This window comes from Corvus cornix, chromosome 2 (assembly GCF_000738735.6).
Source record: "Corvus cornix cornix isolate S_Up_H32 chromosome 2, ASM73873v5, whole genome shotgun sequence".
NCBI classification, from domain to species: Eukaryota; Metazoa; Chordata; class Aves; order Passeriformes; family Corvidae; genus Corvus; species Corvus cornix.
In genome coordinates this window covers 13533371-13552546 of record NC_046333.1, presented here as the reverse complement: position 1 = coordinate 13552546, position 19176 = coordinate 13533371, and the positions used below count along the sequence as shown (strand labels likewise).

General features: G+C 37.1%; 1 protein-coding gene across 21 annotated transcripts in view; it reads right to left on the bottom strand.

Annotated features, from left to right (window-relative positions):
• Window positions 1-19176, bottom strand: part of PARD3 (par-3 family cell polarity regulator) — a 451552-nt gene that overhangs the window by 148969 nt on the left and 283407 nt on the right. For 15 of the 21 annotated variants that reach the window (XM_039570296.1, XM_039570300.1, XM_039570307.1 and 12 more), the window contains 4 exons: window positions 17649-17799; window positions 10236-10425; window positions 5245-5396; window positions 4157-4201 (listed from right to left, as the gene is read on the bottom strand). In XM_039570296.1, coding sequence (XP_039426230.1) covers window positions 4157-4201; window positions 5245-5396; window positions 10236-10425; window positions 17649-17799 — 538 coding nt within the window. The remainder of the gene's footprint in view (window positions 1-4156; window positions 4202-5244; window positions 5397-10235; window positions 10426-17648; window positions 17800-19176) is intronic. The other 6 variants (XM_039570210.1, XM_039570251.1, XM_039570279.1 and 3 more) reach the window with 3 other exon arrangements.

Sequence of the window (19176 nt, the reverse complement as noted above, 5' to 3'; positions counted from 1 at the left end):
TTTAAAACTGTCCACTTTCTAGTCCATGTTAAAATCTGCTATTCCTCCACTAATGCCTGCAGTACAAAAGAAATAAGACTTCATTTTGCTTTTTACTTTTCAAGATTGTATTTTTTTTTAATTGTCTATGAAACAGAAAAAAAATGAATGCAACATTTTGGAGGAAAAAAAGAGGAAATGGGACAATCATATATAAACCAGCTGTTTGACAGCTCCAATTTCATATACAAAAGGAACGGGTGTCCTCTTACATGGCAACTTACTGTAAACTTCCTTATTCCACATTCTGCTTTGCAACCTTCCAAATGAAATGCTCATATATCTTTTCATAATTTTGCAATGAATGGCTCTTTCTGTAAACAGTAATTATAAAGACGGCATTTATGTGCCCATTTGTGTTCATAAAGAACATTAAAAAAAGTTCCATTTCCTGACACCCAATACAGACCTTTGTGAGAACTGTATTTATGTAAGTTGTGTTTTCCCAAAGGATATCCCATCTGGGATATGACCTAATGTTGAGTATTGTAAAACTAATAATGGATTACAGAACTGATAAGAATATTTATTGAACTTGGGTGGCCATGAACACAAATGTGAACAGGTTGCAGAATCTGAAATGGGGCAATCTCCTTTCACAAGCAATTTAAGCAGTGTGATCATAAAGCTATGCATATTTTAATACCTTCACTATCTTCTATGGCTACTTCATAGCAAGTCTACTATTCTCAAAATATACAGTTAGGTGTCCCTGTAAACTGAGTGTGTTAAGAATTTATTAATAGAATTCACCAGCCAGAAAGTGAGTTGTTTACTTATAGCCTGGTAAAAAACAGCAAACTTTCTTTAAAATGGATTCTGTTTAAAATTTATGACTCACATCAAAACGCTGTTTTCTAAATACAAAAATGTCAGCATTTTCTTCCAGCCTTTACAGCACTGGTGGTAATCATCAGAAGCGTTATCTCCTCAGAATGAGTTCTACTTCTATTTTGACACCAGAATTTAAAGTAGAAAAAAAAAGGAGAGGAAAAGACACATCTACCTAAAGCATATTTATATGACTAAGGATGAAAGGGATTCTTCTATCATTTTTAAAATTTGAAGTTTATCAAAATCTCCCTTTCCAATGATTTTCTTAACAAATATCCTTTGAGGTAGATTCATCCCTCTGTACCCCAGAAGTCCTCCTGCCGTGACCGCCACCATCCTCCTCACATGCTCAGCACGCCATCCATCTCCCAAGGGCTTTGTGACAAGCCAGGCACAGCCCCTGCCCACCACACATGCACCTCCACTCCCTGTGTGCCCAGCTGGCCAGCCCTCGGGGACAAGGGCCAAGCCTTGCCCACCCAGCCATGCAGCCACCTCCTGCTCGTGCATGAGCGCATGGGCAGCACGCAGCAGCTCTCCCACGCACAGACACATAACCTCACAGCACAGAGGATCCAACGAGACATTGAATACATGGACATCACTTGAAGCCTGTGTGCTGCTCCCTATCCCATGTCCTTTGTTCCTCCCTTGTGCTGACACTGTTTAACAACTCATTGTGCCTCCACTTACCTCACTCTATGTGAATTATTTATACAGTGACAAAAATCCACTTGGGCAATTTGCAAAGGCAAAAGCACATGGTGTCAAAGGATCTATGATGCTTCATCCAGTGACTAATCTTAGTTTATAAAGCAAGTTTTTCATAAGCACATTCTTTTAAATCATTTAAAATGACAATTTTTTTTTCTTTCTGAAACATTATTTTATGAGCTGTCAAGTCAAATGCTACCTGCAACTGATGCCAAAAACTTCCCTGGATTTCATTAAACCAGTTTTGCAAAGGCATAAAGTCTACTTTTTAAACACTTTCTTGAAGGACATTATCAGTGAGTCTATTTACTTAGTAACATCTGCTCCATTACATTTGATATATTTTTCCATTTCTAGTTCAGTTCAGACACTAAGAGATTAACACATCATCTGGGTAAGGCAGGGGAGGAATAAAGCAAGAAAGTGCATCAAAACCAGTTTCATTTTCATTCCATTTAATAAAAGTTTAATTAAAGAGCATTGTGTAAAAATAAATCAATAAATAATTTAAATAAAGGTTATTTGATTTTTTTCTTTTTCATTTTCATGACATGCACATGGAAAAATAACCACCTAGAGCTATAGTATGCCTGAGACTCTATAAATGAGCCATGCTCAATTGCTACTGAATATACTTCTAACCTCTAGGATGAACTGTAAACAGTGTAAGGATTAGGTACTTCAAGTGAACTATAGAAAGAAAAATAATTTAAAAACCATTACTGTAACTAGGTCTGGAGAGTTCTGTGCTCTCCTTTTCAGCCAATACTATTAAATCCAACTGTGACAGTAACAGAGTTTGTTTTTATCTTTTCTAAAGTAAATATATGTTGAAGTTTTCTGGCTTCTAGAGTTCATTAAAGCATAGTTCACCACACATTTGAAGCTTTTTTTTTCTTAGAACCAGACAATTTTTAAGCCAAACTACAGTAAGTGGTTTGTTTAACAGTCACATCCATCTTCAGTAATGGGAGATATCCAGTGCTTATATACAAAACCTGGTTAAAAGCACGCAAGGTAAATAAAATAAAAGTACAGCAAAAAGTGTTTTCCTTTTTTCCAGCCATTGAAAAAATTTTCCAGCACATTTGCTGTGCACAAAATATGTAACTGCCTAGGCCAGATGGGACGGTCATGCTCTTTCACCCAAGTTGTCCAATTTGTCTCTTTTTTTTGGAATTTAATCCAGGTGTTACACATAGAGAAAAACCGTACTCAATTCATACCACCCTCTACTGATACCACCAAAACCACTATGCACTTTTAAAACCTAAGCACTTTTAAAACCTAAACCTTAGAACACAAAGGTTTTACACCATTCTAATCACATCTCATTCAACTAGGCAGGTTAATAAGAAAATGAAAAGTAATTTACAATCATTTTGAGTTTGGTCTTTAACTTGTTTTTATGTGAATAATGCTCAGGAGTGAAGGCAGTTCCTAAGCACCAATTATTACCACAACCATTAACACAATTCATACATTCATACATTCACACTCCGATGGCTTTAATCCTTCAAAACATTCATACATTTTGATTTTGTTTACTCAGTCTTAATTTGCAAAGCTGCAAGTCTGTAGCCATATACTGCAACATTTTAAAATCTAGAAGACTTATCTGTTCAAATAAAAATTATAATTTTATCACTTGATTACTTACAGCTTTTCAGTATTCCTACTCATACTATAAAGTCCAGTTAAAAAGAGATGCAGTAGTGAATCAGTAAATGTAAATTCTGTATGGAATGCACTACTCCTCAAATCATGCTAAAATAAATAATATTTTCAGGTTAAAAAGGTGAATTGTTCCTAATTAGAGCTAAGTAATGTTATGGTGTCCTCTGGATCTAGCCTAATTAAAATAGCATTCCATAGGTCAAAAGCTAACTTTTATTAATAAATCATAAAGGTTCATAATTGCAGTCGGTGCATTATTTTAATTACTAATAAAAAAATATGCCTTGAAAGCTATTTCTCATTATCATTTTGTGAAACATTACAATGAATGGTATGTGGAAAAGATTCTATTTACATATTCTTTTGTTCTGTTACAATGCTCACGTTTCAGCTCCAAAGGCAAATCAACTTGCACAAATAATCTTCAACTCAATGCGCAACATGTATCTGATGACCACCTAAGGCAAAGGCAGCGGTTTTCTAATTAAAATAATTATTTTCAAGCACCATGTTAGCACTGTAATAGCCAAACACTCGACTCTTCTAAATCACCTCTCTGTGCACTACAGTTTGAAGCTAGGAGGAGATTTTCCAAGATTTTTTTTGAAAGGACAAAAAAACCCCAAACAACTCTGAATATTTATGAGTTTAAAGTGTAGAAACAGGTGTGTGCCTACAATCACATGCATGACCTGGCTGAATATACCACCCCAGATACCTAACTCTATAGAAGATTTTATTTTTCTGTGTAACTTGATTATTCACAATAGAAAGCAGCCATGCAAGTACTGGAATATTCATGTTTTCATGCAATTTGACTGGCAGTTCTGTAATTGTGGTAAGCTGCTTTGACCAAGGTTTCTATAGCAACAGCCTTACTGTCAATTCTTACCTGTTTTCTGGTCATCCATTGTACTGAGCTTAGTCTCGTCAGCTACTGTTAAAAGGTAAATGCATAACGGTTAGCCCAGTTAGTGCCCATGCCCCACATGCACTCAACATTCCTTCTGGTTTGCGTATTTTCTTTTCAAGTTAGGGGACCTTAGAAATGTCCTACTTCATGCAAATAAACTGCAAGAATAAGCAAACATTCTGGGTAGAAATGGCAGCAAACTAGTAACCTTCATGCAGTGTCAGTCATGTTCACATCACAGGCAGGTACAATATGTTATTGACACGTTAGCACACGGCAACTAGTCAAGGCAAGTCAATACCTCCAACCTGACTGTACCCTGAGGAAGTTTGTGAATTAGGGATTGTAGGCAAGACATTCACAACTATTGTAAAGGAGGGAATTGAATTGCACTATATTTTATTATTCTGAGTAGGGAATTCTGTGTGTTTAAACCATCAAAACTCACTGTTTGAGGTTACTAGAGTGCACTTCAGAATCTAAATTCAATGGCAGAAAAATTGACAGGCTTGTTAGCAATTACTTAGTCTCAATTGGTTTATGAGTTAGAATGATCATAGTTGATTGCCTGTCTTAGCCGCTGCTACTTTATACGGCTTCTGATATAAATATTAAAACTTGGGTCTCAAACAGATGTCAGACTAGTCCCATTTTCTAATTCTGAATTCATCTACAAAATGAGAGACTACGAAGACCTTTAAGGCTAACTGCATTATAATCATGGACTGAAAATAAACCCGGCTACCCAGAACCACAGCGTGGTACAGTTTTACACAGTTCTTCTATATGGATTGGCATTTTTCACCTCCATTTTAATAAATACTGTTTACTATATTTAGGTAAAACCATATATTCAGAGGGCTATGATATTTGAATGTATGGACATTTACAAATAACAAACAACATCCAGGCCACTTGGCCATTCAAGTTAGTACTTTACTACCCACAAGTAGACATTACGTGCAGTAGTACTGCATATACACAATGTGTTTGGAATTACAAAATCTATATACTTACAACATGAAAATCAGGTTCAAATAAAAAACAATTGAAAAAACATCACTCACTACCTAGATCCATGCTTTTGGATTTTCGTGTTTTAACAAACTCCAACTGACTGGCATCTGAAAATTGCTTTGTACGCTTTTCTGACATGCTCTGGCGTCCAAAACCCTCTCGCTGGAAGGCAAGCACTGGATCAACATCTGGACTAAGAGTGCTGTAGGAAGGGAAAAAAATCATGCGAACATTTATCAAGATCACGCAACCTTTCACTCTTCAGAGAAAATCATTTATTTAGCACGTGACTTCTACCAACGATAAAGTGCACAGTTTTAAATACACCACTGCAAGTATTCAGTTACACACACAATGGATTTGTTTTACTGCATTAACCAATTCTAGTTAAAAGGTATCAAGAATTTCACTTATAGCTTTAATGAAAGATATACATATGTGGTGCACTATACATATTCTATCAGAACATAAAATCCAACACAGGAATAATTTGAGGGAGAATAAAACAGTTCTTTTTTCTTCCTGAGAAACAAATTTATTCTATTGATAAAAAGTTATCTGTTTTTTTCTATCAGAAAATATTTTTAGTAAAGCATAAGTAGAAACTGTCCTTGCCTGAAGCCCACAGACTTTCAAACTTCTTCATTTAAAAACTTTGCATTAAAATTTCTCTCCATATGTGAAATTTCTTGTAGATTTTTCACAGCTTCTCTTGCTTTTAACCTGGCTATGACAAACAACCATATTTTTACTCATTGCTTCCCCACAGAACAAGTATTTGCCACAATGGATTCACCACTGATTCAGAAATGGGGGGAACTGTACTGGGTTTTTGTTTCTTCACTTTAGTTTTCCAAAGTGACCCCAGCTGAGTGAGTCAGGTTTTTAGTGAGCTGCCTCAGAAACATGCTGAAGATAATTTATTAATGATGCTCAAACACTGGCAGAATCATGAGTGCAAGAATGCAGGCAAAATTTGGTGCAAGCTAAAAACTTTTTTAAAAAAAGGCAAGATTGCTTACTGCTAATAAACAGTATGAAAGGAAATTCACAAAAAGATCTTCCAGCTCCTAGAAAAGGGGATAGTATGTAGATCTCTAGTTCAGCTGGCACAAAAAGAAATCAAAAGCAAAAAGTACTGAAAAAATCAGTGTTTTCCACCATTGTTATCTATCCTATAGGAAAACTATCCCTCAAAATCCCCTCTTTAATTGTTGCTGTACTTCAAGATAAAAAAAGCTAAATACTTCATCACTGAGATCTCTAAATAGATCTCTAAATGCCATTCAAAATACTGTGTTCATACATCTTACTGTTTAGTACCATGTTTCAAAAGAATTATTTTTACTGTAAGGGGTGAGAAAAAGGCAAATAGCGAATTCCCAGTGAGAAAAAGGCAAATAGCGAATTTCTGCAACAAACAACTTATATTTTTAAATTCTGTAACATTCATGTGTTTATGTATGCCATGTACTATAATTTACAGGAGTACCTTTGATCACGAAACACCTGGGTATTAGGTAAAACAGTGAAAAGAGGTAAGGCAAAGTGTCCAAAGGTATGAAGTACTATAAAGGACGAAAATCACTATCCTCATTACCAGGCAGCCAAGAAGAAATTCAGTCTAGTAATGGCAGATTTACAAATAATAAGATATGTGCTTGTGACAAGCATATAATACTTCAGTGTGAGCAGGATCAGAGCTTATGTGAATAAAGCCAATGTCAAGTGCCTTTTGACTTTAATATTTCTGGCTCAGGCTCAAAATGTTTTACATTTAATTACTGCAACTATTTCAGAGATGCCTGTGCAATTTAGCAATGTTCTGAAGCATATGCTTAAAAGCTCTGATGAATCAGAGACCAAACTCAAAAATAACTGTTTAGTCCTAACATTCGCTCCCACAAAACAGTGAAAAAATTATGTCCACATGATAGAAAGATAAAACATACAAGGCCAATATACACTTCTAGCATTTATAGCAGTGCAACACTGCAGTAGATGAATAAGAACCACCTAAATCTGAAAACGTCCTCCAAAGTGACTCAAACTGAACTTACAGGGTTTCAACACCTTTCATAATCAGATCATAACTGACTTTCCCAAGGCCACACAGAAGTTTTTGGCTCCCTGCTAGTCAGCCCTGTCTCTGAAGGCCAGAAAAATGTAGTTTTACTAAGTGAGAATTTTTTTTCCAGCAACATCTGTTAGCACAGGCTCATGTTTGTTAAAATGATTGGCTTCATCTTGCCGAACAAAATGTATCCTGTGACACTTTCTTCAAAAAAGGTGAACTTATAAAATTATTTGTTTTGGCTGTATGCTTCTTTTTTCATATGAGCTTGCTTTGATCTACCTACATAAAACTTTTAGTAGAGCAGAATATCATTTCCATGTAAACATAGCACACACTTATATATTGAACTTGAAGTCTTAAGAGCAGACTAAAACTCCAATATCAAATATAACTTGAAAAGGACACCACAGGTCCCAGAGAGAGCAGTCGGGTCTGGACATGGCATTAGCAACAGGGAATTTGGAAGGTTGGAACCCAGTGTTTCCACTGACACCCTTTCAAAGACTTTCTTTCTGCATCCCTGCTCTGCCCTTGTCACACCTCCCTTCCACACATTCCTATTAAGGGAACAGTTCCTATTAAGGGAACTGTTATTCCATGTTTGCATAGTATCCTACACACTAAAGGTGCTACTTAGCACCTTTATATGAGCCTTATGTCGAGTTCTCAATTTTCATGTCCTGTTTTACTTCTATTATTAATGACCCATAAGCATGTTTTAGTAATTAAGGGAGGAGTGGATCACAGGAGTCTGAATGCATGTACATTGTCTATGAGTATTCAAAAGTCCCTGTGAAGAGCCACAACTGCAAAAGCCAATGATCACAGAGGAGGAACTAATGCCCCTAAAAATGCCTCATTTTAATATTTTTCAGCTACATCAATAAAAGACAGAAGGTGAATTTAGTGCAAGTCATTAAGCAATGCCAAATGCAATTTACTATATTCTAGAATACTTAACAAATAAGATTTCTGGAATGACAGCTGATCCTTAAAAGAATGTAACCGTCTTATGACCCTCAATGTTATTAAAATTCCATTTATTAATCCTGTCTTATTGCCCCGTTGTTTTCATAACATTTTCATCAAGGATTAGGGAGATATTGTGAGGCTGAAAAAGCTTACATTTTCTTCTGTGATTCAGAACAGCTGCCATTCTTGTTTGGATAACCCTTCATCTATATTCTTAGTTTTACCCTTTGTGCCTTCTAGCAAAATCATACAACGCACCTTCGTTTTACAAGTCTTCCTTCATCCATTAGCAACAGGAAATTAATGCAACAATCTAATTCTACTGCTATTTACTTCTTTTTACCAATAGAATACATTAGATAGTAAAGCACGACACTGATCTAACTCTTTTAAGTGCCATTGTATCTGAAGACCTTTACAGTGTCTCACACAAACATTTACAAGTTTTTTGAGTGTGATCAGTTCCACAATATCTAATCCCTATTTTTGTTACTGTTACTTCATTTACAAAGTGTATGAATAGCAAGACACACTGCAGAAGTCACTGCAAAAGCATCTGCAGATTTCAAATGGACTTTTACTTTCTTTTATAGGATTTTGCTCATATTCAGCTAAAAATACTCCCTCAGAAATAAGCTATTATGTGCAGGCCTGAGGACTATTCTATTTAAATGTCTCAGATTCTCATCTCTAAAAGCTTTTACAGAAGACAAATGGACTTTTCACAGGCCCAGATTACAGGTATGACTTGTCCCTAAGAAGAACTGTAACATCAAAAAAAAAGTAAAGGAGGATGAAAAAATTACGTTTTTATACAATCATTAAAACAGTGCTTAAAATACAGAACTCAGTTCCTGGATATAAGATGAATAAACTAGTTTAAAGCAAAGAAGCTGACAGGTGCATATCAGCTGGCAGGTGCTATTGCTGTTTTATTAAGATATTGCTGATACATTCATAACAGGCTCAAGAGACAAGAAAAATAAGAAAATTCATGTACTTCACACCATTTGTGGTAATTATCTAGCTTCAAGAAGTGGCAGCGTACAGAGGTGGGCTTTTATTTTGCTATTACTATAGATAATTACAGGACTTGTAAATGAAATCTTAGATCTGTATTAATTGTACTAACTAAGCAATAAACAGTATTTCTTTGCCAGGAACTTAAGCAAGTCAATAATGGAGCTCAATGCATTTCTCATTAAGACTCTTATGTTAAAATGTGTTAAAGTGATCAGAGAGTCAACCTAAGACTCACAAAAATTATTTTTACTATGGATTAAACATATAAAGTTACTTTCCATAGTTTTAAATGTGGAACTGTTACTTTCCATATATTTAAATGGAGAGCTATTACAGTACATTGTCTTTGCAAATCATCTGACAATATGAACAGTATTTCTTCACACACATGAAAAAATCTTAACTAGTTCTTTTTGCACAAGCCTTAACACTGAGGGAAAACAAAGAGCTGCTTTGACCTCTAAGTAGATTTAAAAGATCTGTACATTATTCGGAAAAGTAAGGACGTGTACAGAAGTATTGAGATGCTCCTAGATGTACGATGGAATATAAAAATAAAATCTTTGTTTTATAGACTTTGAAATATTTACAGTGAGGTTTATAGATTACAATTTCCAAGCAGTCTTTCATCTTTCATAAATTCAAGTGTTTAAATTTAGCAAAATTTTTTTTGCAAAAGCTAGGTCAGTTGGCAATTAAAATTAAATCATCAAAATAACATATCTATATATTGTCTAAGTAATATTTCCACAAATATACCTTAAATATTTCCACAAATATGCACAAAACTGCAACCAGAAGTATTTGTACAGACTTCCTCCCTGAAACAGGGACAATTACCAGTCTGAAAATAGTAAAATCCAAATGTGACAAAAAAGAATTAATATTAGCAGTAGCCAAAAAACTAACTAAAGGAAAAGATGCAACTACAGCTCTCTCTTTTTCCCTTCCACCAAACCATGCTCTTACCAGTCTGTTGACTCATTAATTGCAGCTTTAGCCCATCCACCAGTATCAACAGTGCCAAACCCAACATCATCATGGGAACTGGATGATGACTGGTCAGAGAGATGAGGAGGAAGGACCGACATCCTGTCATCTTCAATAATGACAGTGTCATCCTGGGGCATGTTCACTGTTGGAGACAGCTGATATTTACCTGAACAAAAGGGAGAAAAAAACCCAAACTAAGTAACGGCAGGCAGAGTGCAAAGAGTGCCTTGAAAAATATATAATCACAGCTGATAAAAGGTTATGTTAAACTGCAGTGCTACTGATAAGAGTGACACAATGCAGATAATAAAATTAACTATGTCTCACTTTGTACACATCTTCCTGTGCAGAGTCTGAAAAGTGATGCATACCAGTTGTTTCTGTGGCCTACTGAGAGACCTTAGGGTCACAGAAGGGTTGAGGTTTGGAAGGGACCTCTCTTCTGGTCCAACCCTTTCCACTCAAGTAGAGACACCTACAGCTATGTAGGCCCAGGACCCCAAATTGCTTTGGAGTATTTCTTCTGCACCACCTCCCTGGGCACTCTGTGCCAGTGCATGGTCACCTTCACACTGAAAAAGTGTTTCCTGATGTTCAGAGGGAACCTCCCATCTTTCTATCTGTGCCCATAGTCTAAAGTCCTGGCTGAGGAACTGCTGAAAAGCACCTCTCCCAGAAGATAGTATCTCCTCTTGTATCACATTATTTGGTAGAAACAAAGAATGAGTTCCACAAGGACTAACAGAGACCATCACTCTTCCTGATCAGTCTGGCCCTCATGAAATGAGAAATTGTTTAAGTGATGCTGGAAAGTGGACACATGCAAAATATGGGGAAAAAAATACCGAATTCTATTATCAACAAATTCAAATACGTTTTAACACTTCTGTTAAAATACTTAAACCAGAACCATCACATACATGATACGGACATAATAAAGATTCAACATTAGTCTGTTCAGTGGCAGACTTCGTCAAGTAAATTTGTGAGAGTATAAGTTAAAAGATGATATGGTCTTACTAAAACAATTAGTAAAATTGCCACATCTCATGAGAAGAAACACACTAGCTTAATCAGCCATTAATGTGACAAGGAACTGCAAATTATTCTAAAACTATGATGCGCCAGACAGAGGAATGGAAATAGAAGTTTTGTGATACATGACTTAAACTGCTTTCATGGACACATCAATTATTTCCACACTTTACTTTCACTACAGATATGGAAAAAATGTGAAGAATTAGGGGAAAATAATTTTTTCCTCTTTTCTGGAAAGGTTTCAGTCACCATCACTACCTTTGTATGCAATTATTAAAAAACAAACAAACAAACCCCTATGTGTAAAGAGCTAGATAAAATTCTCACTGCACCAGATAATACACACTGTACATCTTTCCAAAGAGGGGAGAACTGGCTTCAAAAGGGATCATTAAAGAAGGCTGAAAAAGTGGCTGGAAGAAAAAGGTACTGCAGAGTGAACATCTCATCACTGTCAAACTGAAATGAATGTATGCAGTTTGCATAACAGCTGATTCTGCCCAGCAATAGTTCCTTTGATGGACAGGTTAATGTTTAGCCTGGTAATGTACTTCTTTCCAAACATAATGCCTACAAGACTGTTAACTCTGTACTTAATAACGTCTCCAAAGAATTGATTGTGAAAAGGTATAACCTTATGGCATTCGGCAGATTGAACTTCCCATTTGAGAGGCTACAGTAATTCAGTAACACTTTTAACTTTTCACTACCCTTCTTTATATCTGACAAGGGTGAAGACTGACATTTTAATAGTTGCTTTGGAATTTAGGAGAAAACCCATCTGACGTGCCTATGCTTTTCATTGCAGACGAAGCTAAAAACAGGTGAAAGGCTTCACCTCCAGCAGATGGTTGGACAAACCTCAGTGCTGGACTCAATACATCCTTTGTCAAGAACTCGGCTGAAGTGGACAGAAAATACCCCTGGAGAATTAAGTCAGCAAGTGTTGTGAGAAACCTTACAAAGAAACATCAAAGAAACTTCAAACCTAGTCATCTTCAGTATATTTGACTGATCTACAAATCTAAGGCATTGCTCGACCTGTCTACAAACCTCTTCAAGAAAATAATTTTCCCTCAGGCTAGAAAAGTGCTATTTAGACTCTGTGAAATTTAGACTCTGACTACACTTCAAGTCCAGTTTTGCATATATTAATTCAACTTCAGTGAGGTAATCTGTAATAACATAAATTATTTTGGACACTGTACTAAGCAAGGTAAAATATTCTCCATTTTAAGTGTTTCTCATCTCAGGACAATGATGCTCGAATTTCCTGGACAAGTTACCAATCTAAAGAAGCACAGCCTGAGGACCACACCAAACTATTGGGTAAGGAGGGTATTAATTTTCCCATTTTTTGGTTTTCTCTTTTTGCTGTTCTGTGAGTTCTTTTATTCAGAGTTTGAATTAAAATGCAGAAGACTGAGAATTCTTGTTTGGACTAAGCTGTTTATTATAGCTTATCTATAATACAGCTGCACGGGATGTGCCTCTTAGGTGACAAGGTGGAAAATGGCCATGAGTTCTAACTTCCAAGGCTTTTTAAAGTCTAAATTAACCAATTTTGAAATACCAATATGAAATGTTTTTACTTACAACCCAATTACTAACTTTTCATGTCCTGCAGTGCAGGACTTTTAACCCAATGGCAGAAATCCTAGATTTGTGAAGAAGAAGGAGAAAAGAGAACAGAAGAAGAAGAAGATCCACATCCAAATTCCTCCATATTGTAACCTATTATTACCTATATCCCCTAAACCTATTTTTCTACATCTCTACATATTCCACCCAGTGATACAAGTTTTAATTACACAGCAACAACCTCAGTGTTATAACACAATTTAGGGAGCCTTTCCCAGGGTTTTGGATCAAATACAGTGTACTTCTGAGGATCACTGCCTCTCAGCACTGACAGGCTGGAATTCTCAGAACCCTGGGTTCCAACATGAGGGTTCCCATCTGTCTGTGCAGAAAAAGAAGTCTCAGAGCTCCAGTACCAAATGTCTGGTCTCCAGGTCTATGAGCATTTTCATCCTACAAGGAAAAATATGCCAAGCAGCATGACTTCAAACCTTTTATACACCTGTAATACACCAGAAAATAGTTTGGATCTGAATTAAACCACCAACATAAAGCACTCCAAAAAACCCTAAGCATATACAGTACAGAATAATAGGCTTACTCATGAGGAACTAAACTGCTCCAGGTCCTTTTAAATCTTGAAATTCCCTGAAGTTCGGTTAATATGTTTGCTGGGATAACTTGGCTCCCATATTGACACTGCATTGTCATGGAACTCTCTCTGGCTTGGTCCTTGTGCTTTTGCTATTGCTTTCTCTTTAAAGGACGGTCTACAAAATCTGTTGAACACTCTCACCATATGTTCAAAACCCAGTATTTCTTTATGAGTGACTCATGAGCCTGTTGATACTGTGGGATTCAGACCAATAGTACAACGAATGCCTGGAGAATGACTAACAACAAAAATTTCTCCACTGTATCCGGGCCTTGGATTTCAAGAAAGTGCTCAGATCTGTCAACTCTTGCAGAAGAGCACCACATTCTGATGAGATTCCTGGCCCAGGAACCACATTCAGATTGTAAAGGGTTATTTTCATTTCACTGACACACACACTCTACATCTCTAGCTAAATTTTTGTCAGTAGTGCTTCCTCCTGATTCCATCCTTAAGATAGCAATTATTTATGTAGAGAATAAAGTATTTCCTGTTGTGTAGGAAGCGTCAAATTTTACAAAGTTCTGGGGGATCCTTCAGGATGAAAAGCAGATTCAGGACAAGAGATTGTTATTCTGTGTACCCACAGATAAATAACTTCTGTTTAGTTACCATTAGCAACAAAACCCATCACATTCATAAAAAAAATATCAGCAACTAGAAGAAAGAGATGAAAGAGGACTTTGTACTAAACTGTTTGATGAATAAGAATAATTTATACAGACAGCAGCTATGTATTTGTGTATTGCAAAACTCAGGAGCACAATGCATGATATTCAAGAATGGTATGTCAGAAGAAGACTTGAATTTTTAATTATAGAGCCAAGCAAACCAGTGTAACACAGCTGTTATTCTGAATGTGCTAACAACACACAACTGGAAATATTAGAATAAACATAAGGGGTTATTACAGCCATTTAATCCTTAAAAGAGATGACTTAATTTGTATAAATAAAAAATCCCACCTCCTCCAAATCAAAAATATTCCCTGAATACAGAAAGTTGTATCTTTTCTCCATCAGAAGTTTTCAGTGAAATATTATCAAATGAAAAAGCATAAGAAAATCTATAATAGCAATAACCACCTAGAAAAGTAGATCAAAATGAGAATCATCAGAAACATGAAAAGATTCATGTAGCCTTATTGCAGTAAGCAATCATTATTTTACATAATTTAAATCACATCCTAAAATTGGTACTTTATTCCCACTCTCACAGCAAGGATCTGACAGCCAGTTCTTGCTTGTCAGTTATGAAAGAGTAAGGAAATTGTCTTAAATACCTTTCCTGAAATTACATTAATGGTATTTAAAAGAAACAAAACACTCTTAAAATCTTTGTTCCAACTTTAAGCAATTACTAGAACAAGCAGGCATTTTTCAGACTTTGACATTGCTACTTTTGAATAGGCTAACTTAGGAAGGAAAAAAACTCAAATCCATCCAAGAGCAAAAGCAGCAGAAAGACCTGCTCCTTCAACCATGAAAACAAAGAGTCATCTCCTCACTAAAAAGTACTGAGTACTGAAAGTTTACATAGTTAAATCCACTGAGGGATAAATCAAAAGACATCAGATGATTCAGAGAGCCCATAGAGGGCTTCTTGATATGGGGAGAGCACTCAAGGGAACCAGCATTGCATGAAGCCCTCCTTTGGGCTTGTTTTCATGGGCAGGACCAGTGTGGAAAGGTACAGACCTCCAGTGTTCTTCAGCCAGATTGTTCTTAGGACTAATCCTCACTTTTAGGCCAATTTTCAAGAGGGGAAGAGTCATGTAACACCACATAAACATTCTCAGGAAAATAAAAAAAATCCTGCTTTTTTTCTCATTATCCATGCCAAAAAGGACAGGGATTCAACTGCATAATGAATGACTGTTTTAAAAACGTTAGCTATTCTGAAACAAACAACTGTACCTATCTCTCCCAACAGGCAATACCTCTCTGTTGTATGGCACTGCAAGAAAACTTGCATGCCAAAGGTTATGAACACTAAAGTTTTAATTTAGTGATACTGATTAATTCAGAAAAAATCGTCTATTAGAAAACTGACCATTCCCTCAAAACTGGGTTTAAATATCACAGGTCTGTGAAGCTGCTGTGATTGTAGATGGGAACAGTCCAATCCAGGAAAGACCAGTTTTTAGTTACATGCCACTAGATCACATTTACTATGAGGTTCGGGCACAATTTGATTTTCCACTAAAGTGCTTCCACTAAAGATTCAATGGATTTAGGTCACAACCAACCAATTTTCTACATAGCTCCTGGTCCCTGAAAACAATTCAGAAAAAATGATGATTCACAGAAAATCAAAACATTAACTTCAGGTTATAAGAAACTTAGAAAATGAAGGATGGATTTTTTTTCTGCCTACGTATACAAGGCAAAGGTATCTAAAAGCATTACCTGTCAACAGCTTTGGAAAGATGGTTTTTTTGTAGTAGTTTAAACATCAGTTACTGGCTACTGCTAAAGGGATGATACCAGACTGATGAACAACTAGTTCAGTTTGCCATGGCAAGTCTTGTGCTCCTCTGATATCAGAGTAAACTGCATTGCTGGCACATGTGCACCAAGACTCTCTCAGGGTTCCTTCTCCTATCAATGGACAAGGTGTTTAAGTGATAATTTGTTAACACTTACATGAGCTCTATGTGTAAATCCTCTGCAGCACTAATGGAAAGAGCAGAAGGCAGTGCTTTGCAAATGTTTTATCTAAAGCCTTGACACCACAAGAATTTGTTCTTTCCTTGGGAGAGCAGTGCTAAAGACTTCAAATTATTTCATCACTCCTTAAATTTGTTGACAAAGAAATACACTTTTTTCTCAATTGTTCTCTTTAAGAGCATATGGCTTTGGGTGACAAGGTTTCACACTGCCTTGATTTTCATGTGCACATTTTTTCTTCCAAACTGCACAAAATGAAATGCAATAGAACAAGAATATGATTTGTTTCTAATTACTACTGCCCAAATGCACAAAAAAGGACAAAAGACTTAATGGAAGAAATACCCTAAAGAGCAAACTTGTGGATTTTCAGAGAGTTTAACAACAGTCCTAATCTGCTACCACAAAGAAAATGCAAACCCCAAAATATAAAAAATTATTTTAAAAAGAAAACAGGGAAAAAAAAACCCCACCAACCCAAAACAGGGTGAAAAATATACACAAACTGTTGACTGAAAAAGCCTAAGTGGTAGACTAATTTTCTAAGGCTGAAAACTAATCTAAAGCAATTGAAAACTAAGTTAAGCCTTGCTTCATATCAAGTTTATAGCAGCATCTTCTAATACATTCTGTGTATGTGATACACTAAAAAAAAATCCTATATTTAATAGCCATGTTGTCTCTTTAAAACTTGCAACTCAAGCGAGCAATTGTCACATCTTCTGTCAGGTGTTATTTTCATCAAGCTGCTTTTTGTGTTTAAACTTGAAAATCCTTTCAAACTAATCCCATCCTAGTCAGTAAATCCAACCACTCCTGTGGCAAGGCAAGTCTTCATTAACTAGCTCTGTACATCAGAAGTTGAATTGCTGCAGAGCAACTGCTAATAACCTCATTATCCACTGGGACCATGCAGATGGTAGGGCACAGAATCTACACAAGGGATGCTTAAAATTAGTTATGAGGCTTTTAAACTGGTGTCCTGCAAAGCAAAAATTCAAATAAATTTAAAAGTCCCCTAATAAGCATAAATGGATGCAAGATTGCCTTATTTATTTTTGTATTTTAGTAGGACTGAAACAGAGGAGAAGAAATGCTAAAAAAAATTATGAATTTGCATGTGCCACTGCCTTTGATGCAACATGGAGGCTAGACCAACCGATAATTAATTGTCCCAAATCAGACATTGAAAGACCATGTTAAATGCTACTATTATTCATTCCGTGACCTGTCACAGGATACAAAATTCAATTCAGAATCCCACTTTACTTTCTTCCTCACATTAACTATCCAGAAGGCTTACATGGAACAATTTTAAGGCACATTTTAAGTTGGTCAATGCAACCTCCATGTTCCCCAATTCCCATGTAACACATTAATCACCCTTCAGTGAATCACAGAGAGAAATAAAAACATGCCCTGCTTAGCAGAGCTGCTTTGACTCACCCATTATCCTGCTCAATGCCACGTTCTTTGTGGGCGACTCGCTGAGACCCTCGATCCCGCCGTAGAGGGAGTGGGAAATCCTCCGCTCCCGGTCATCCAGCAGAGTCTCTATGGGCAGCTCTGGCCCAGAGGGGCTCCCAGGTGATTCCAACTGCAAAGAGAGGGGAAAATTAGCGCCTGGGGTCCCCTTAACCACATGGGGGAACTGTAACAAATTGCCTAAGGCCTAGAGCTGTCTAAGCACCAAATAAGCTAGAACTTCTCATCCTGGACAGAGATAATTTGCAATGACAGCTCTGCCTAATGACCAACTTTCTAACCCCTTTACACTGCACCCCCCATGGTGCCCTGTCAAATTTCAAATCCTTCAGCAGAAAATTGGTGAAAAAACCCCATTCCATTTTGGTGTCTCTTTGTTGGGTAATTTCTTAAACAGACAGTTGGGCTGTTTTCAATACCATCAGCAGACAGCTGGGCCATCTTCCCCACACTGACAGCTAAGCACAACAAGACCCTTATCAGGAGCACGGAACAGGAACTCTCATTTGGAATCGGCTGCTGCTGCCACAGTGGTGCAACTTGCTTTCAAATGCAATCATCATACTCCAAAGTTTTGTAGTTAGGAACAAAAGAAAAAAACACAAAAGTTGTCAGACTTCATCGTAATTATATTTTTCATTTGAGTTCTTTGCTCTGCCTTTCCTGACTGCAGAGTAAAGAGTTCTTGCATGCTTCATTCAGCCTGAACGATTGCTGCAGCATCCAGGCAGACACAAAAACCAGAACTGGCAAGATTTGGGGTGACCTCCACTCCAGCCCTCAAACTCCTGCAGCTGCCAGGTCTCTGCCCACCACAGCTGCAGCCAGAGTCTCCAGGGCATCACAAGACAGATGAAGTATGTGGTAGAAGTGATGGAGACAGGCTGCTTGGCCACCTGCACAGGAGAGCAAACGGCATATACAGCCACCTGCCCACCCCACACCAACTCTTCTTCAGCAGACTGCCCTGAGTGTCTTCCCGGCCCAGCCTTTGCTTGCAGAAGATAGTCATCCCTCGTTTTCCTACACTTGCCTCTCAGATTTTTCAAAAAGACAGGAAAAAGTCAAGTTCTCCTTGGCAAGCCCCAGAGAATCAGAGCTCCGGGGAAAGCAGCACCCATGAGAGGTGAAGAAAATAATTTGGTACCATCTAGCTGGATTTACCCACCCCATCAGCCACAGGCAGCTCTGCTGTCAGCACAGCCCCCCAGGAATGAGGAGAATGAGTACCTGTTCACTCACAGGTCACTGTGGATGCCAAATTTAGCAGGGTCCAGTTGCTCCCTGCAGAGAGGTGTGCTCCTCACACCATCCAGCCTTCCTGCTGCCCTTAAAGCTCTTGGTTCACCTGGGTTCCAGCACAGTGCTGGTCTCTCAGTAATGCTATCAAGGTGCTTTGCCAAGACCATTAAACCAATTCACCTGAACATCATGAGCTGAATTCAGCTCTATTAAAAAGTAAACAACTATTAAAAAATAGATACATTTT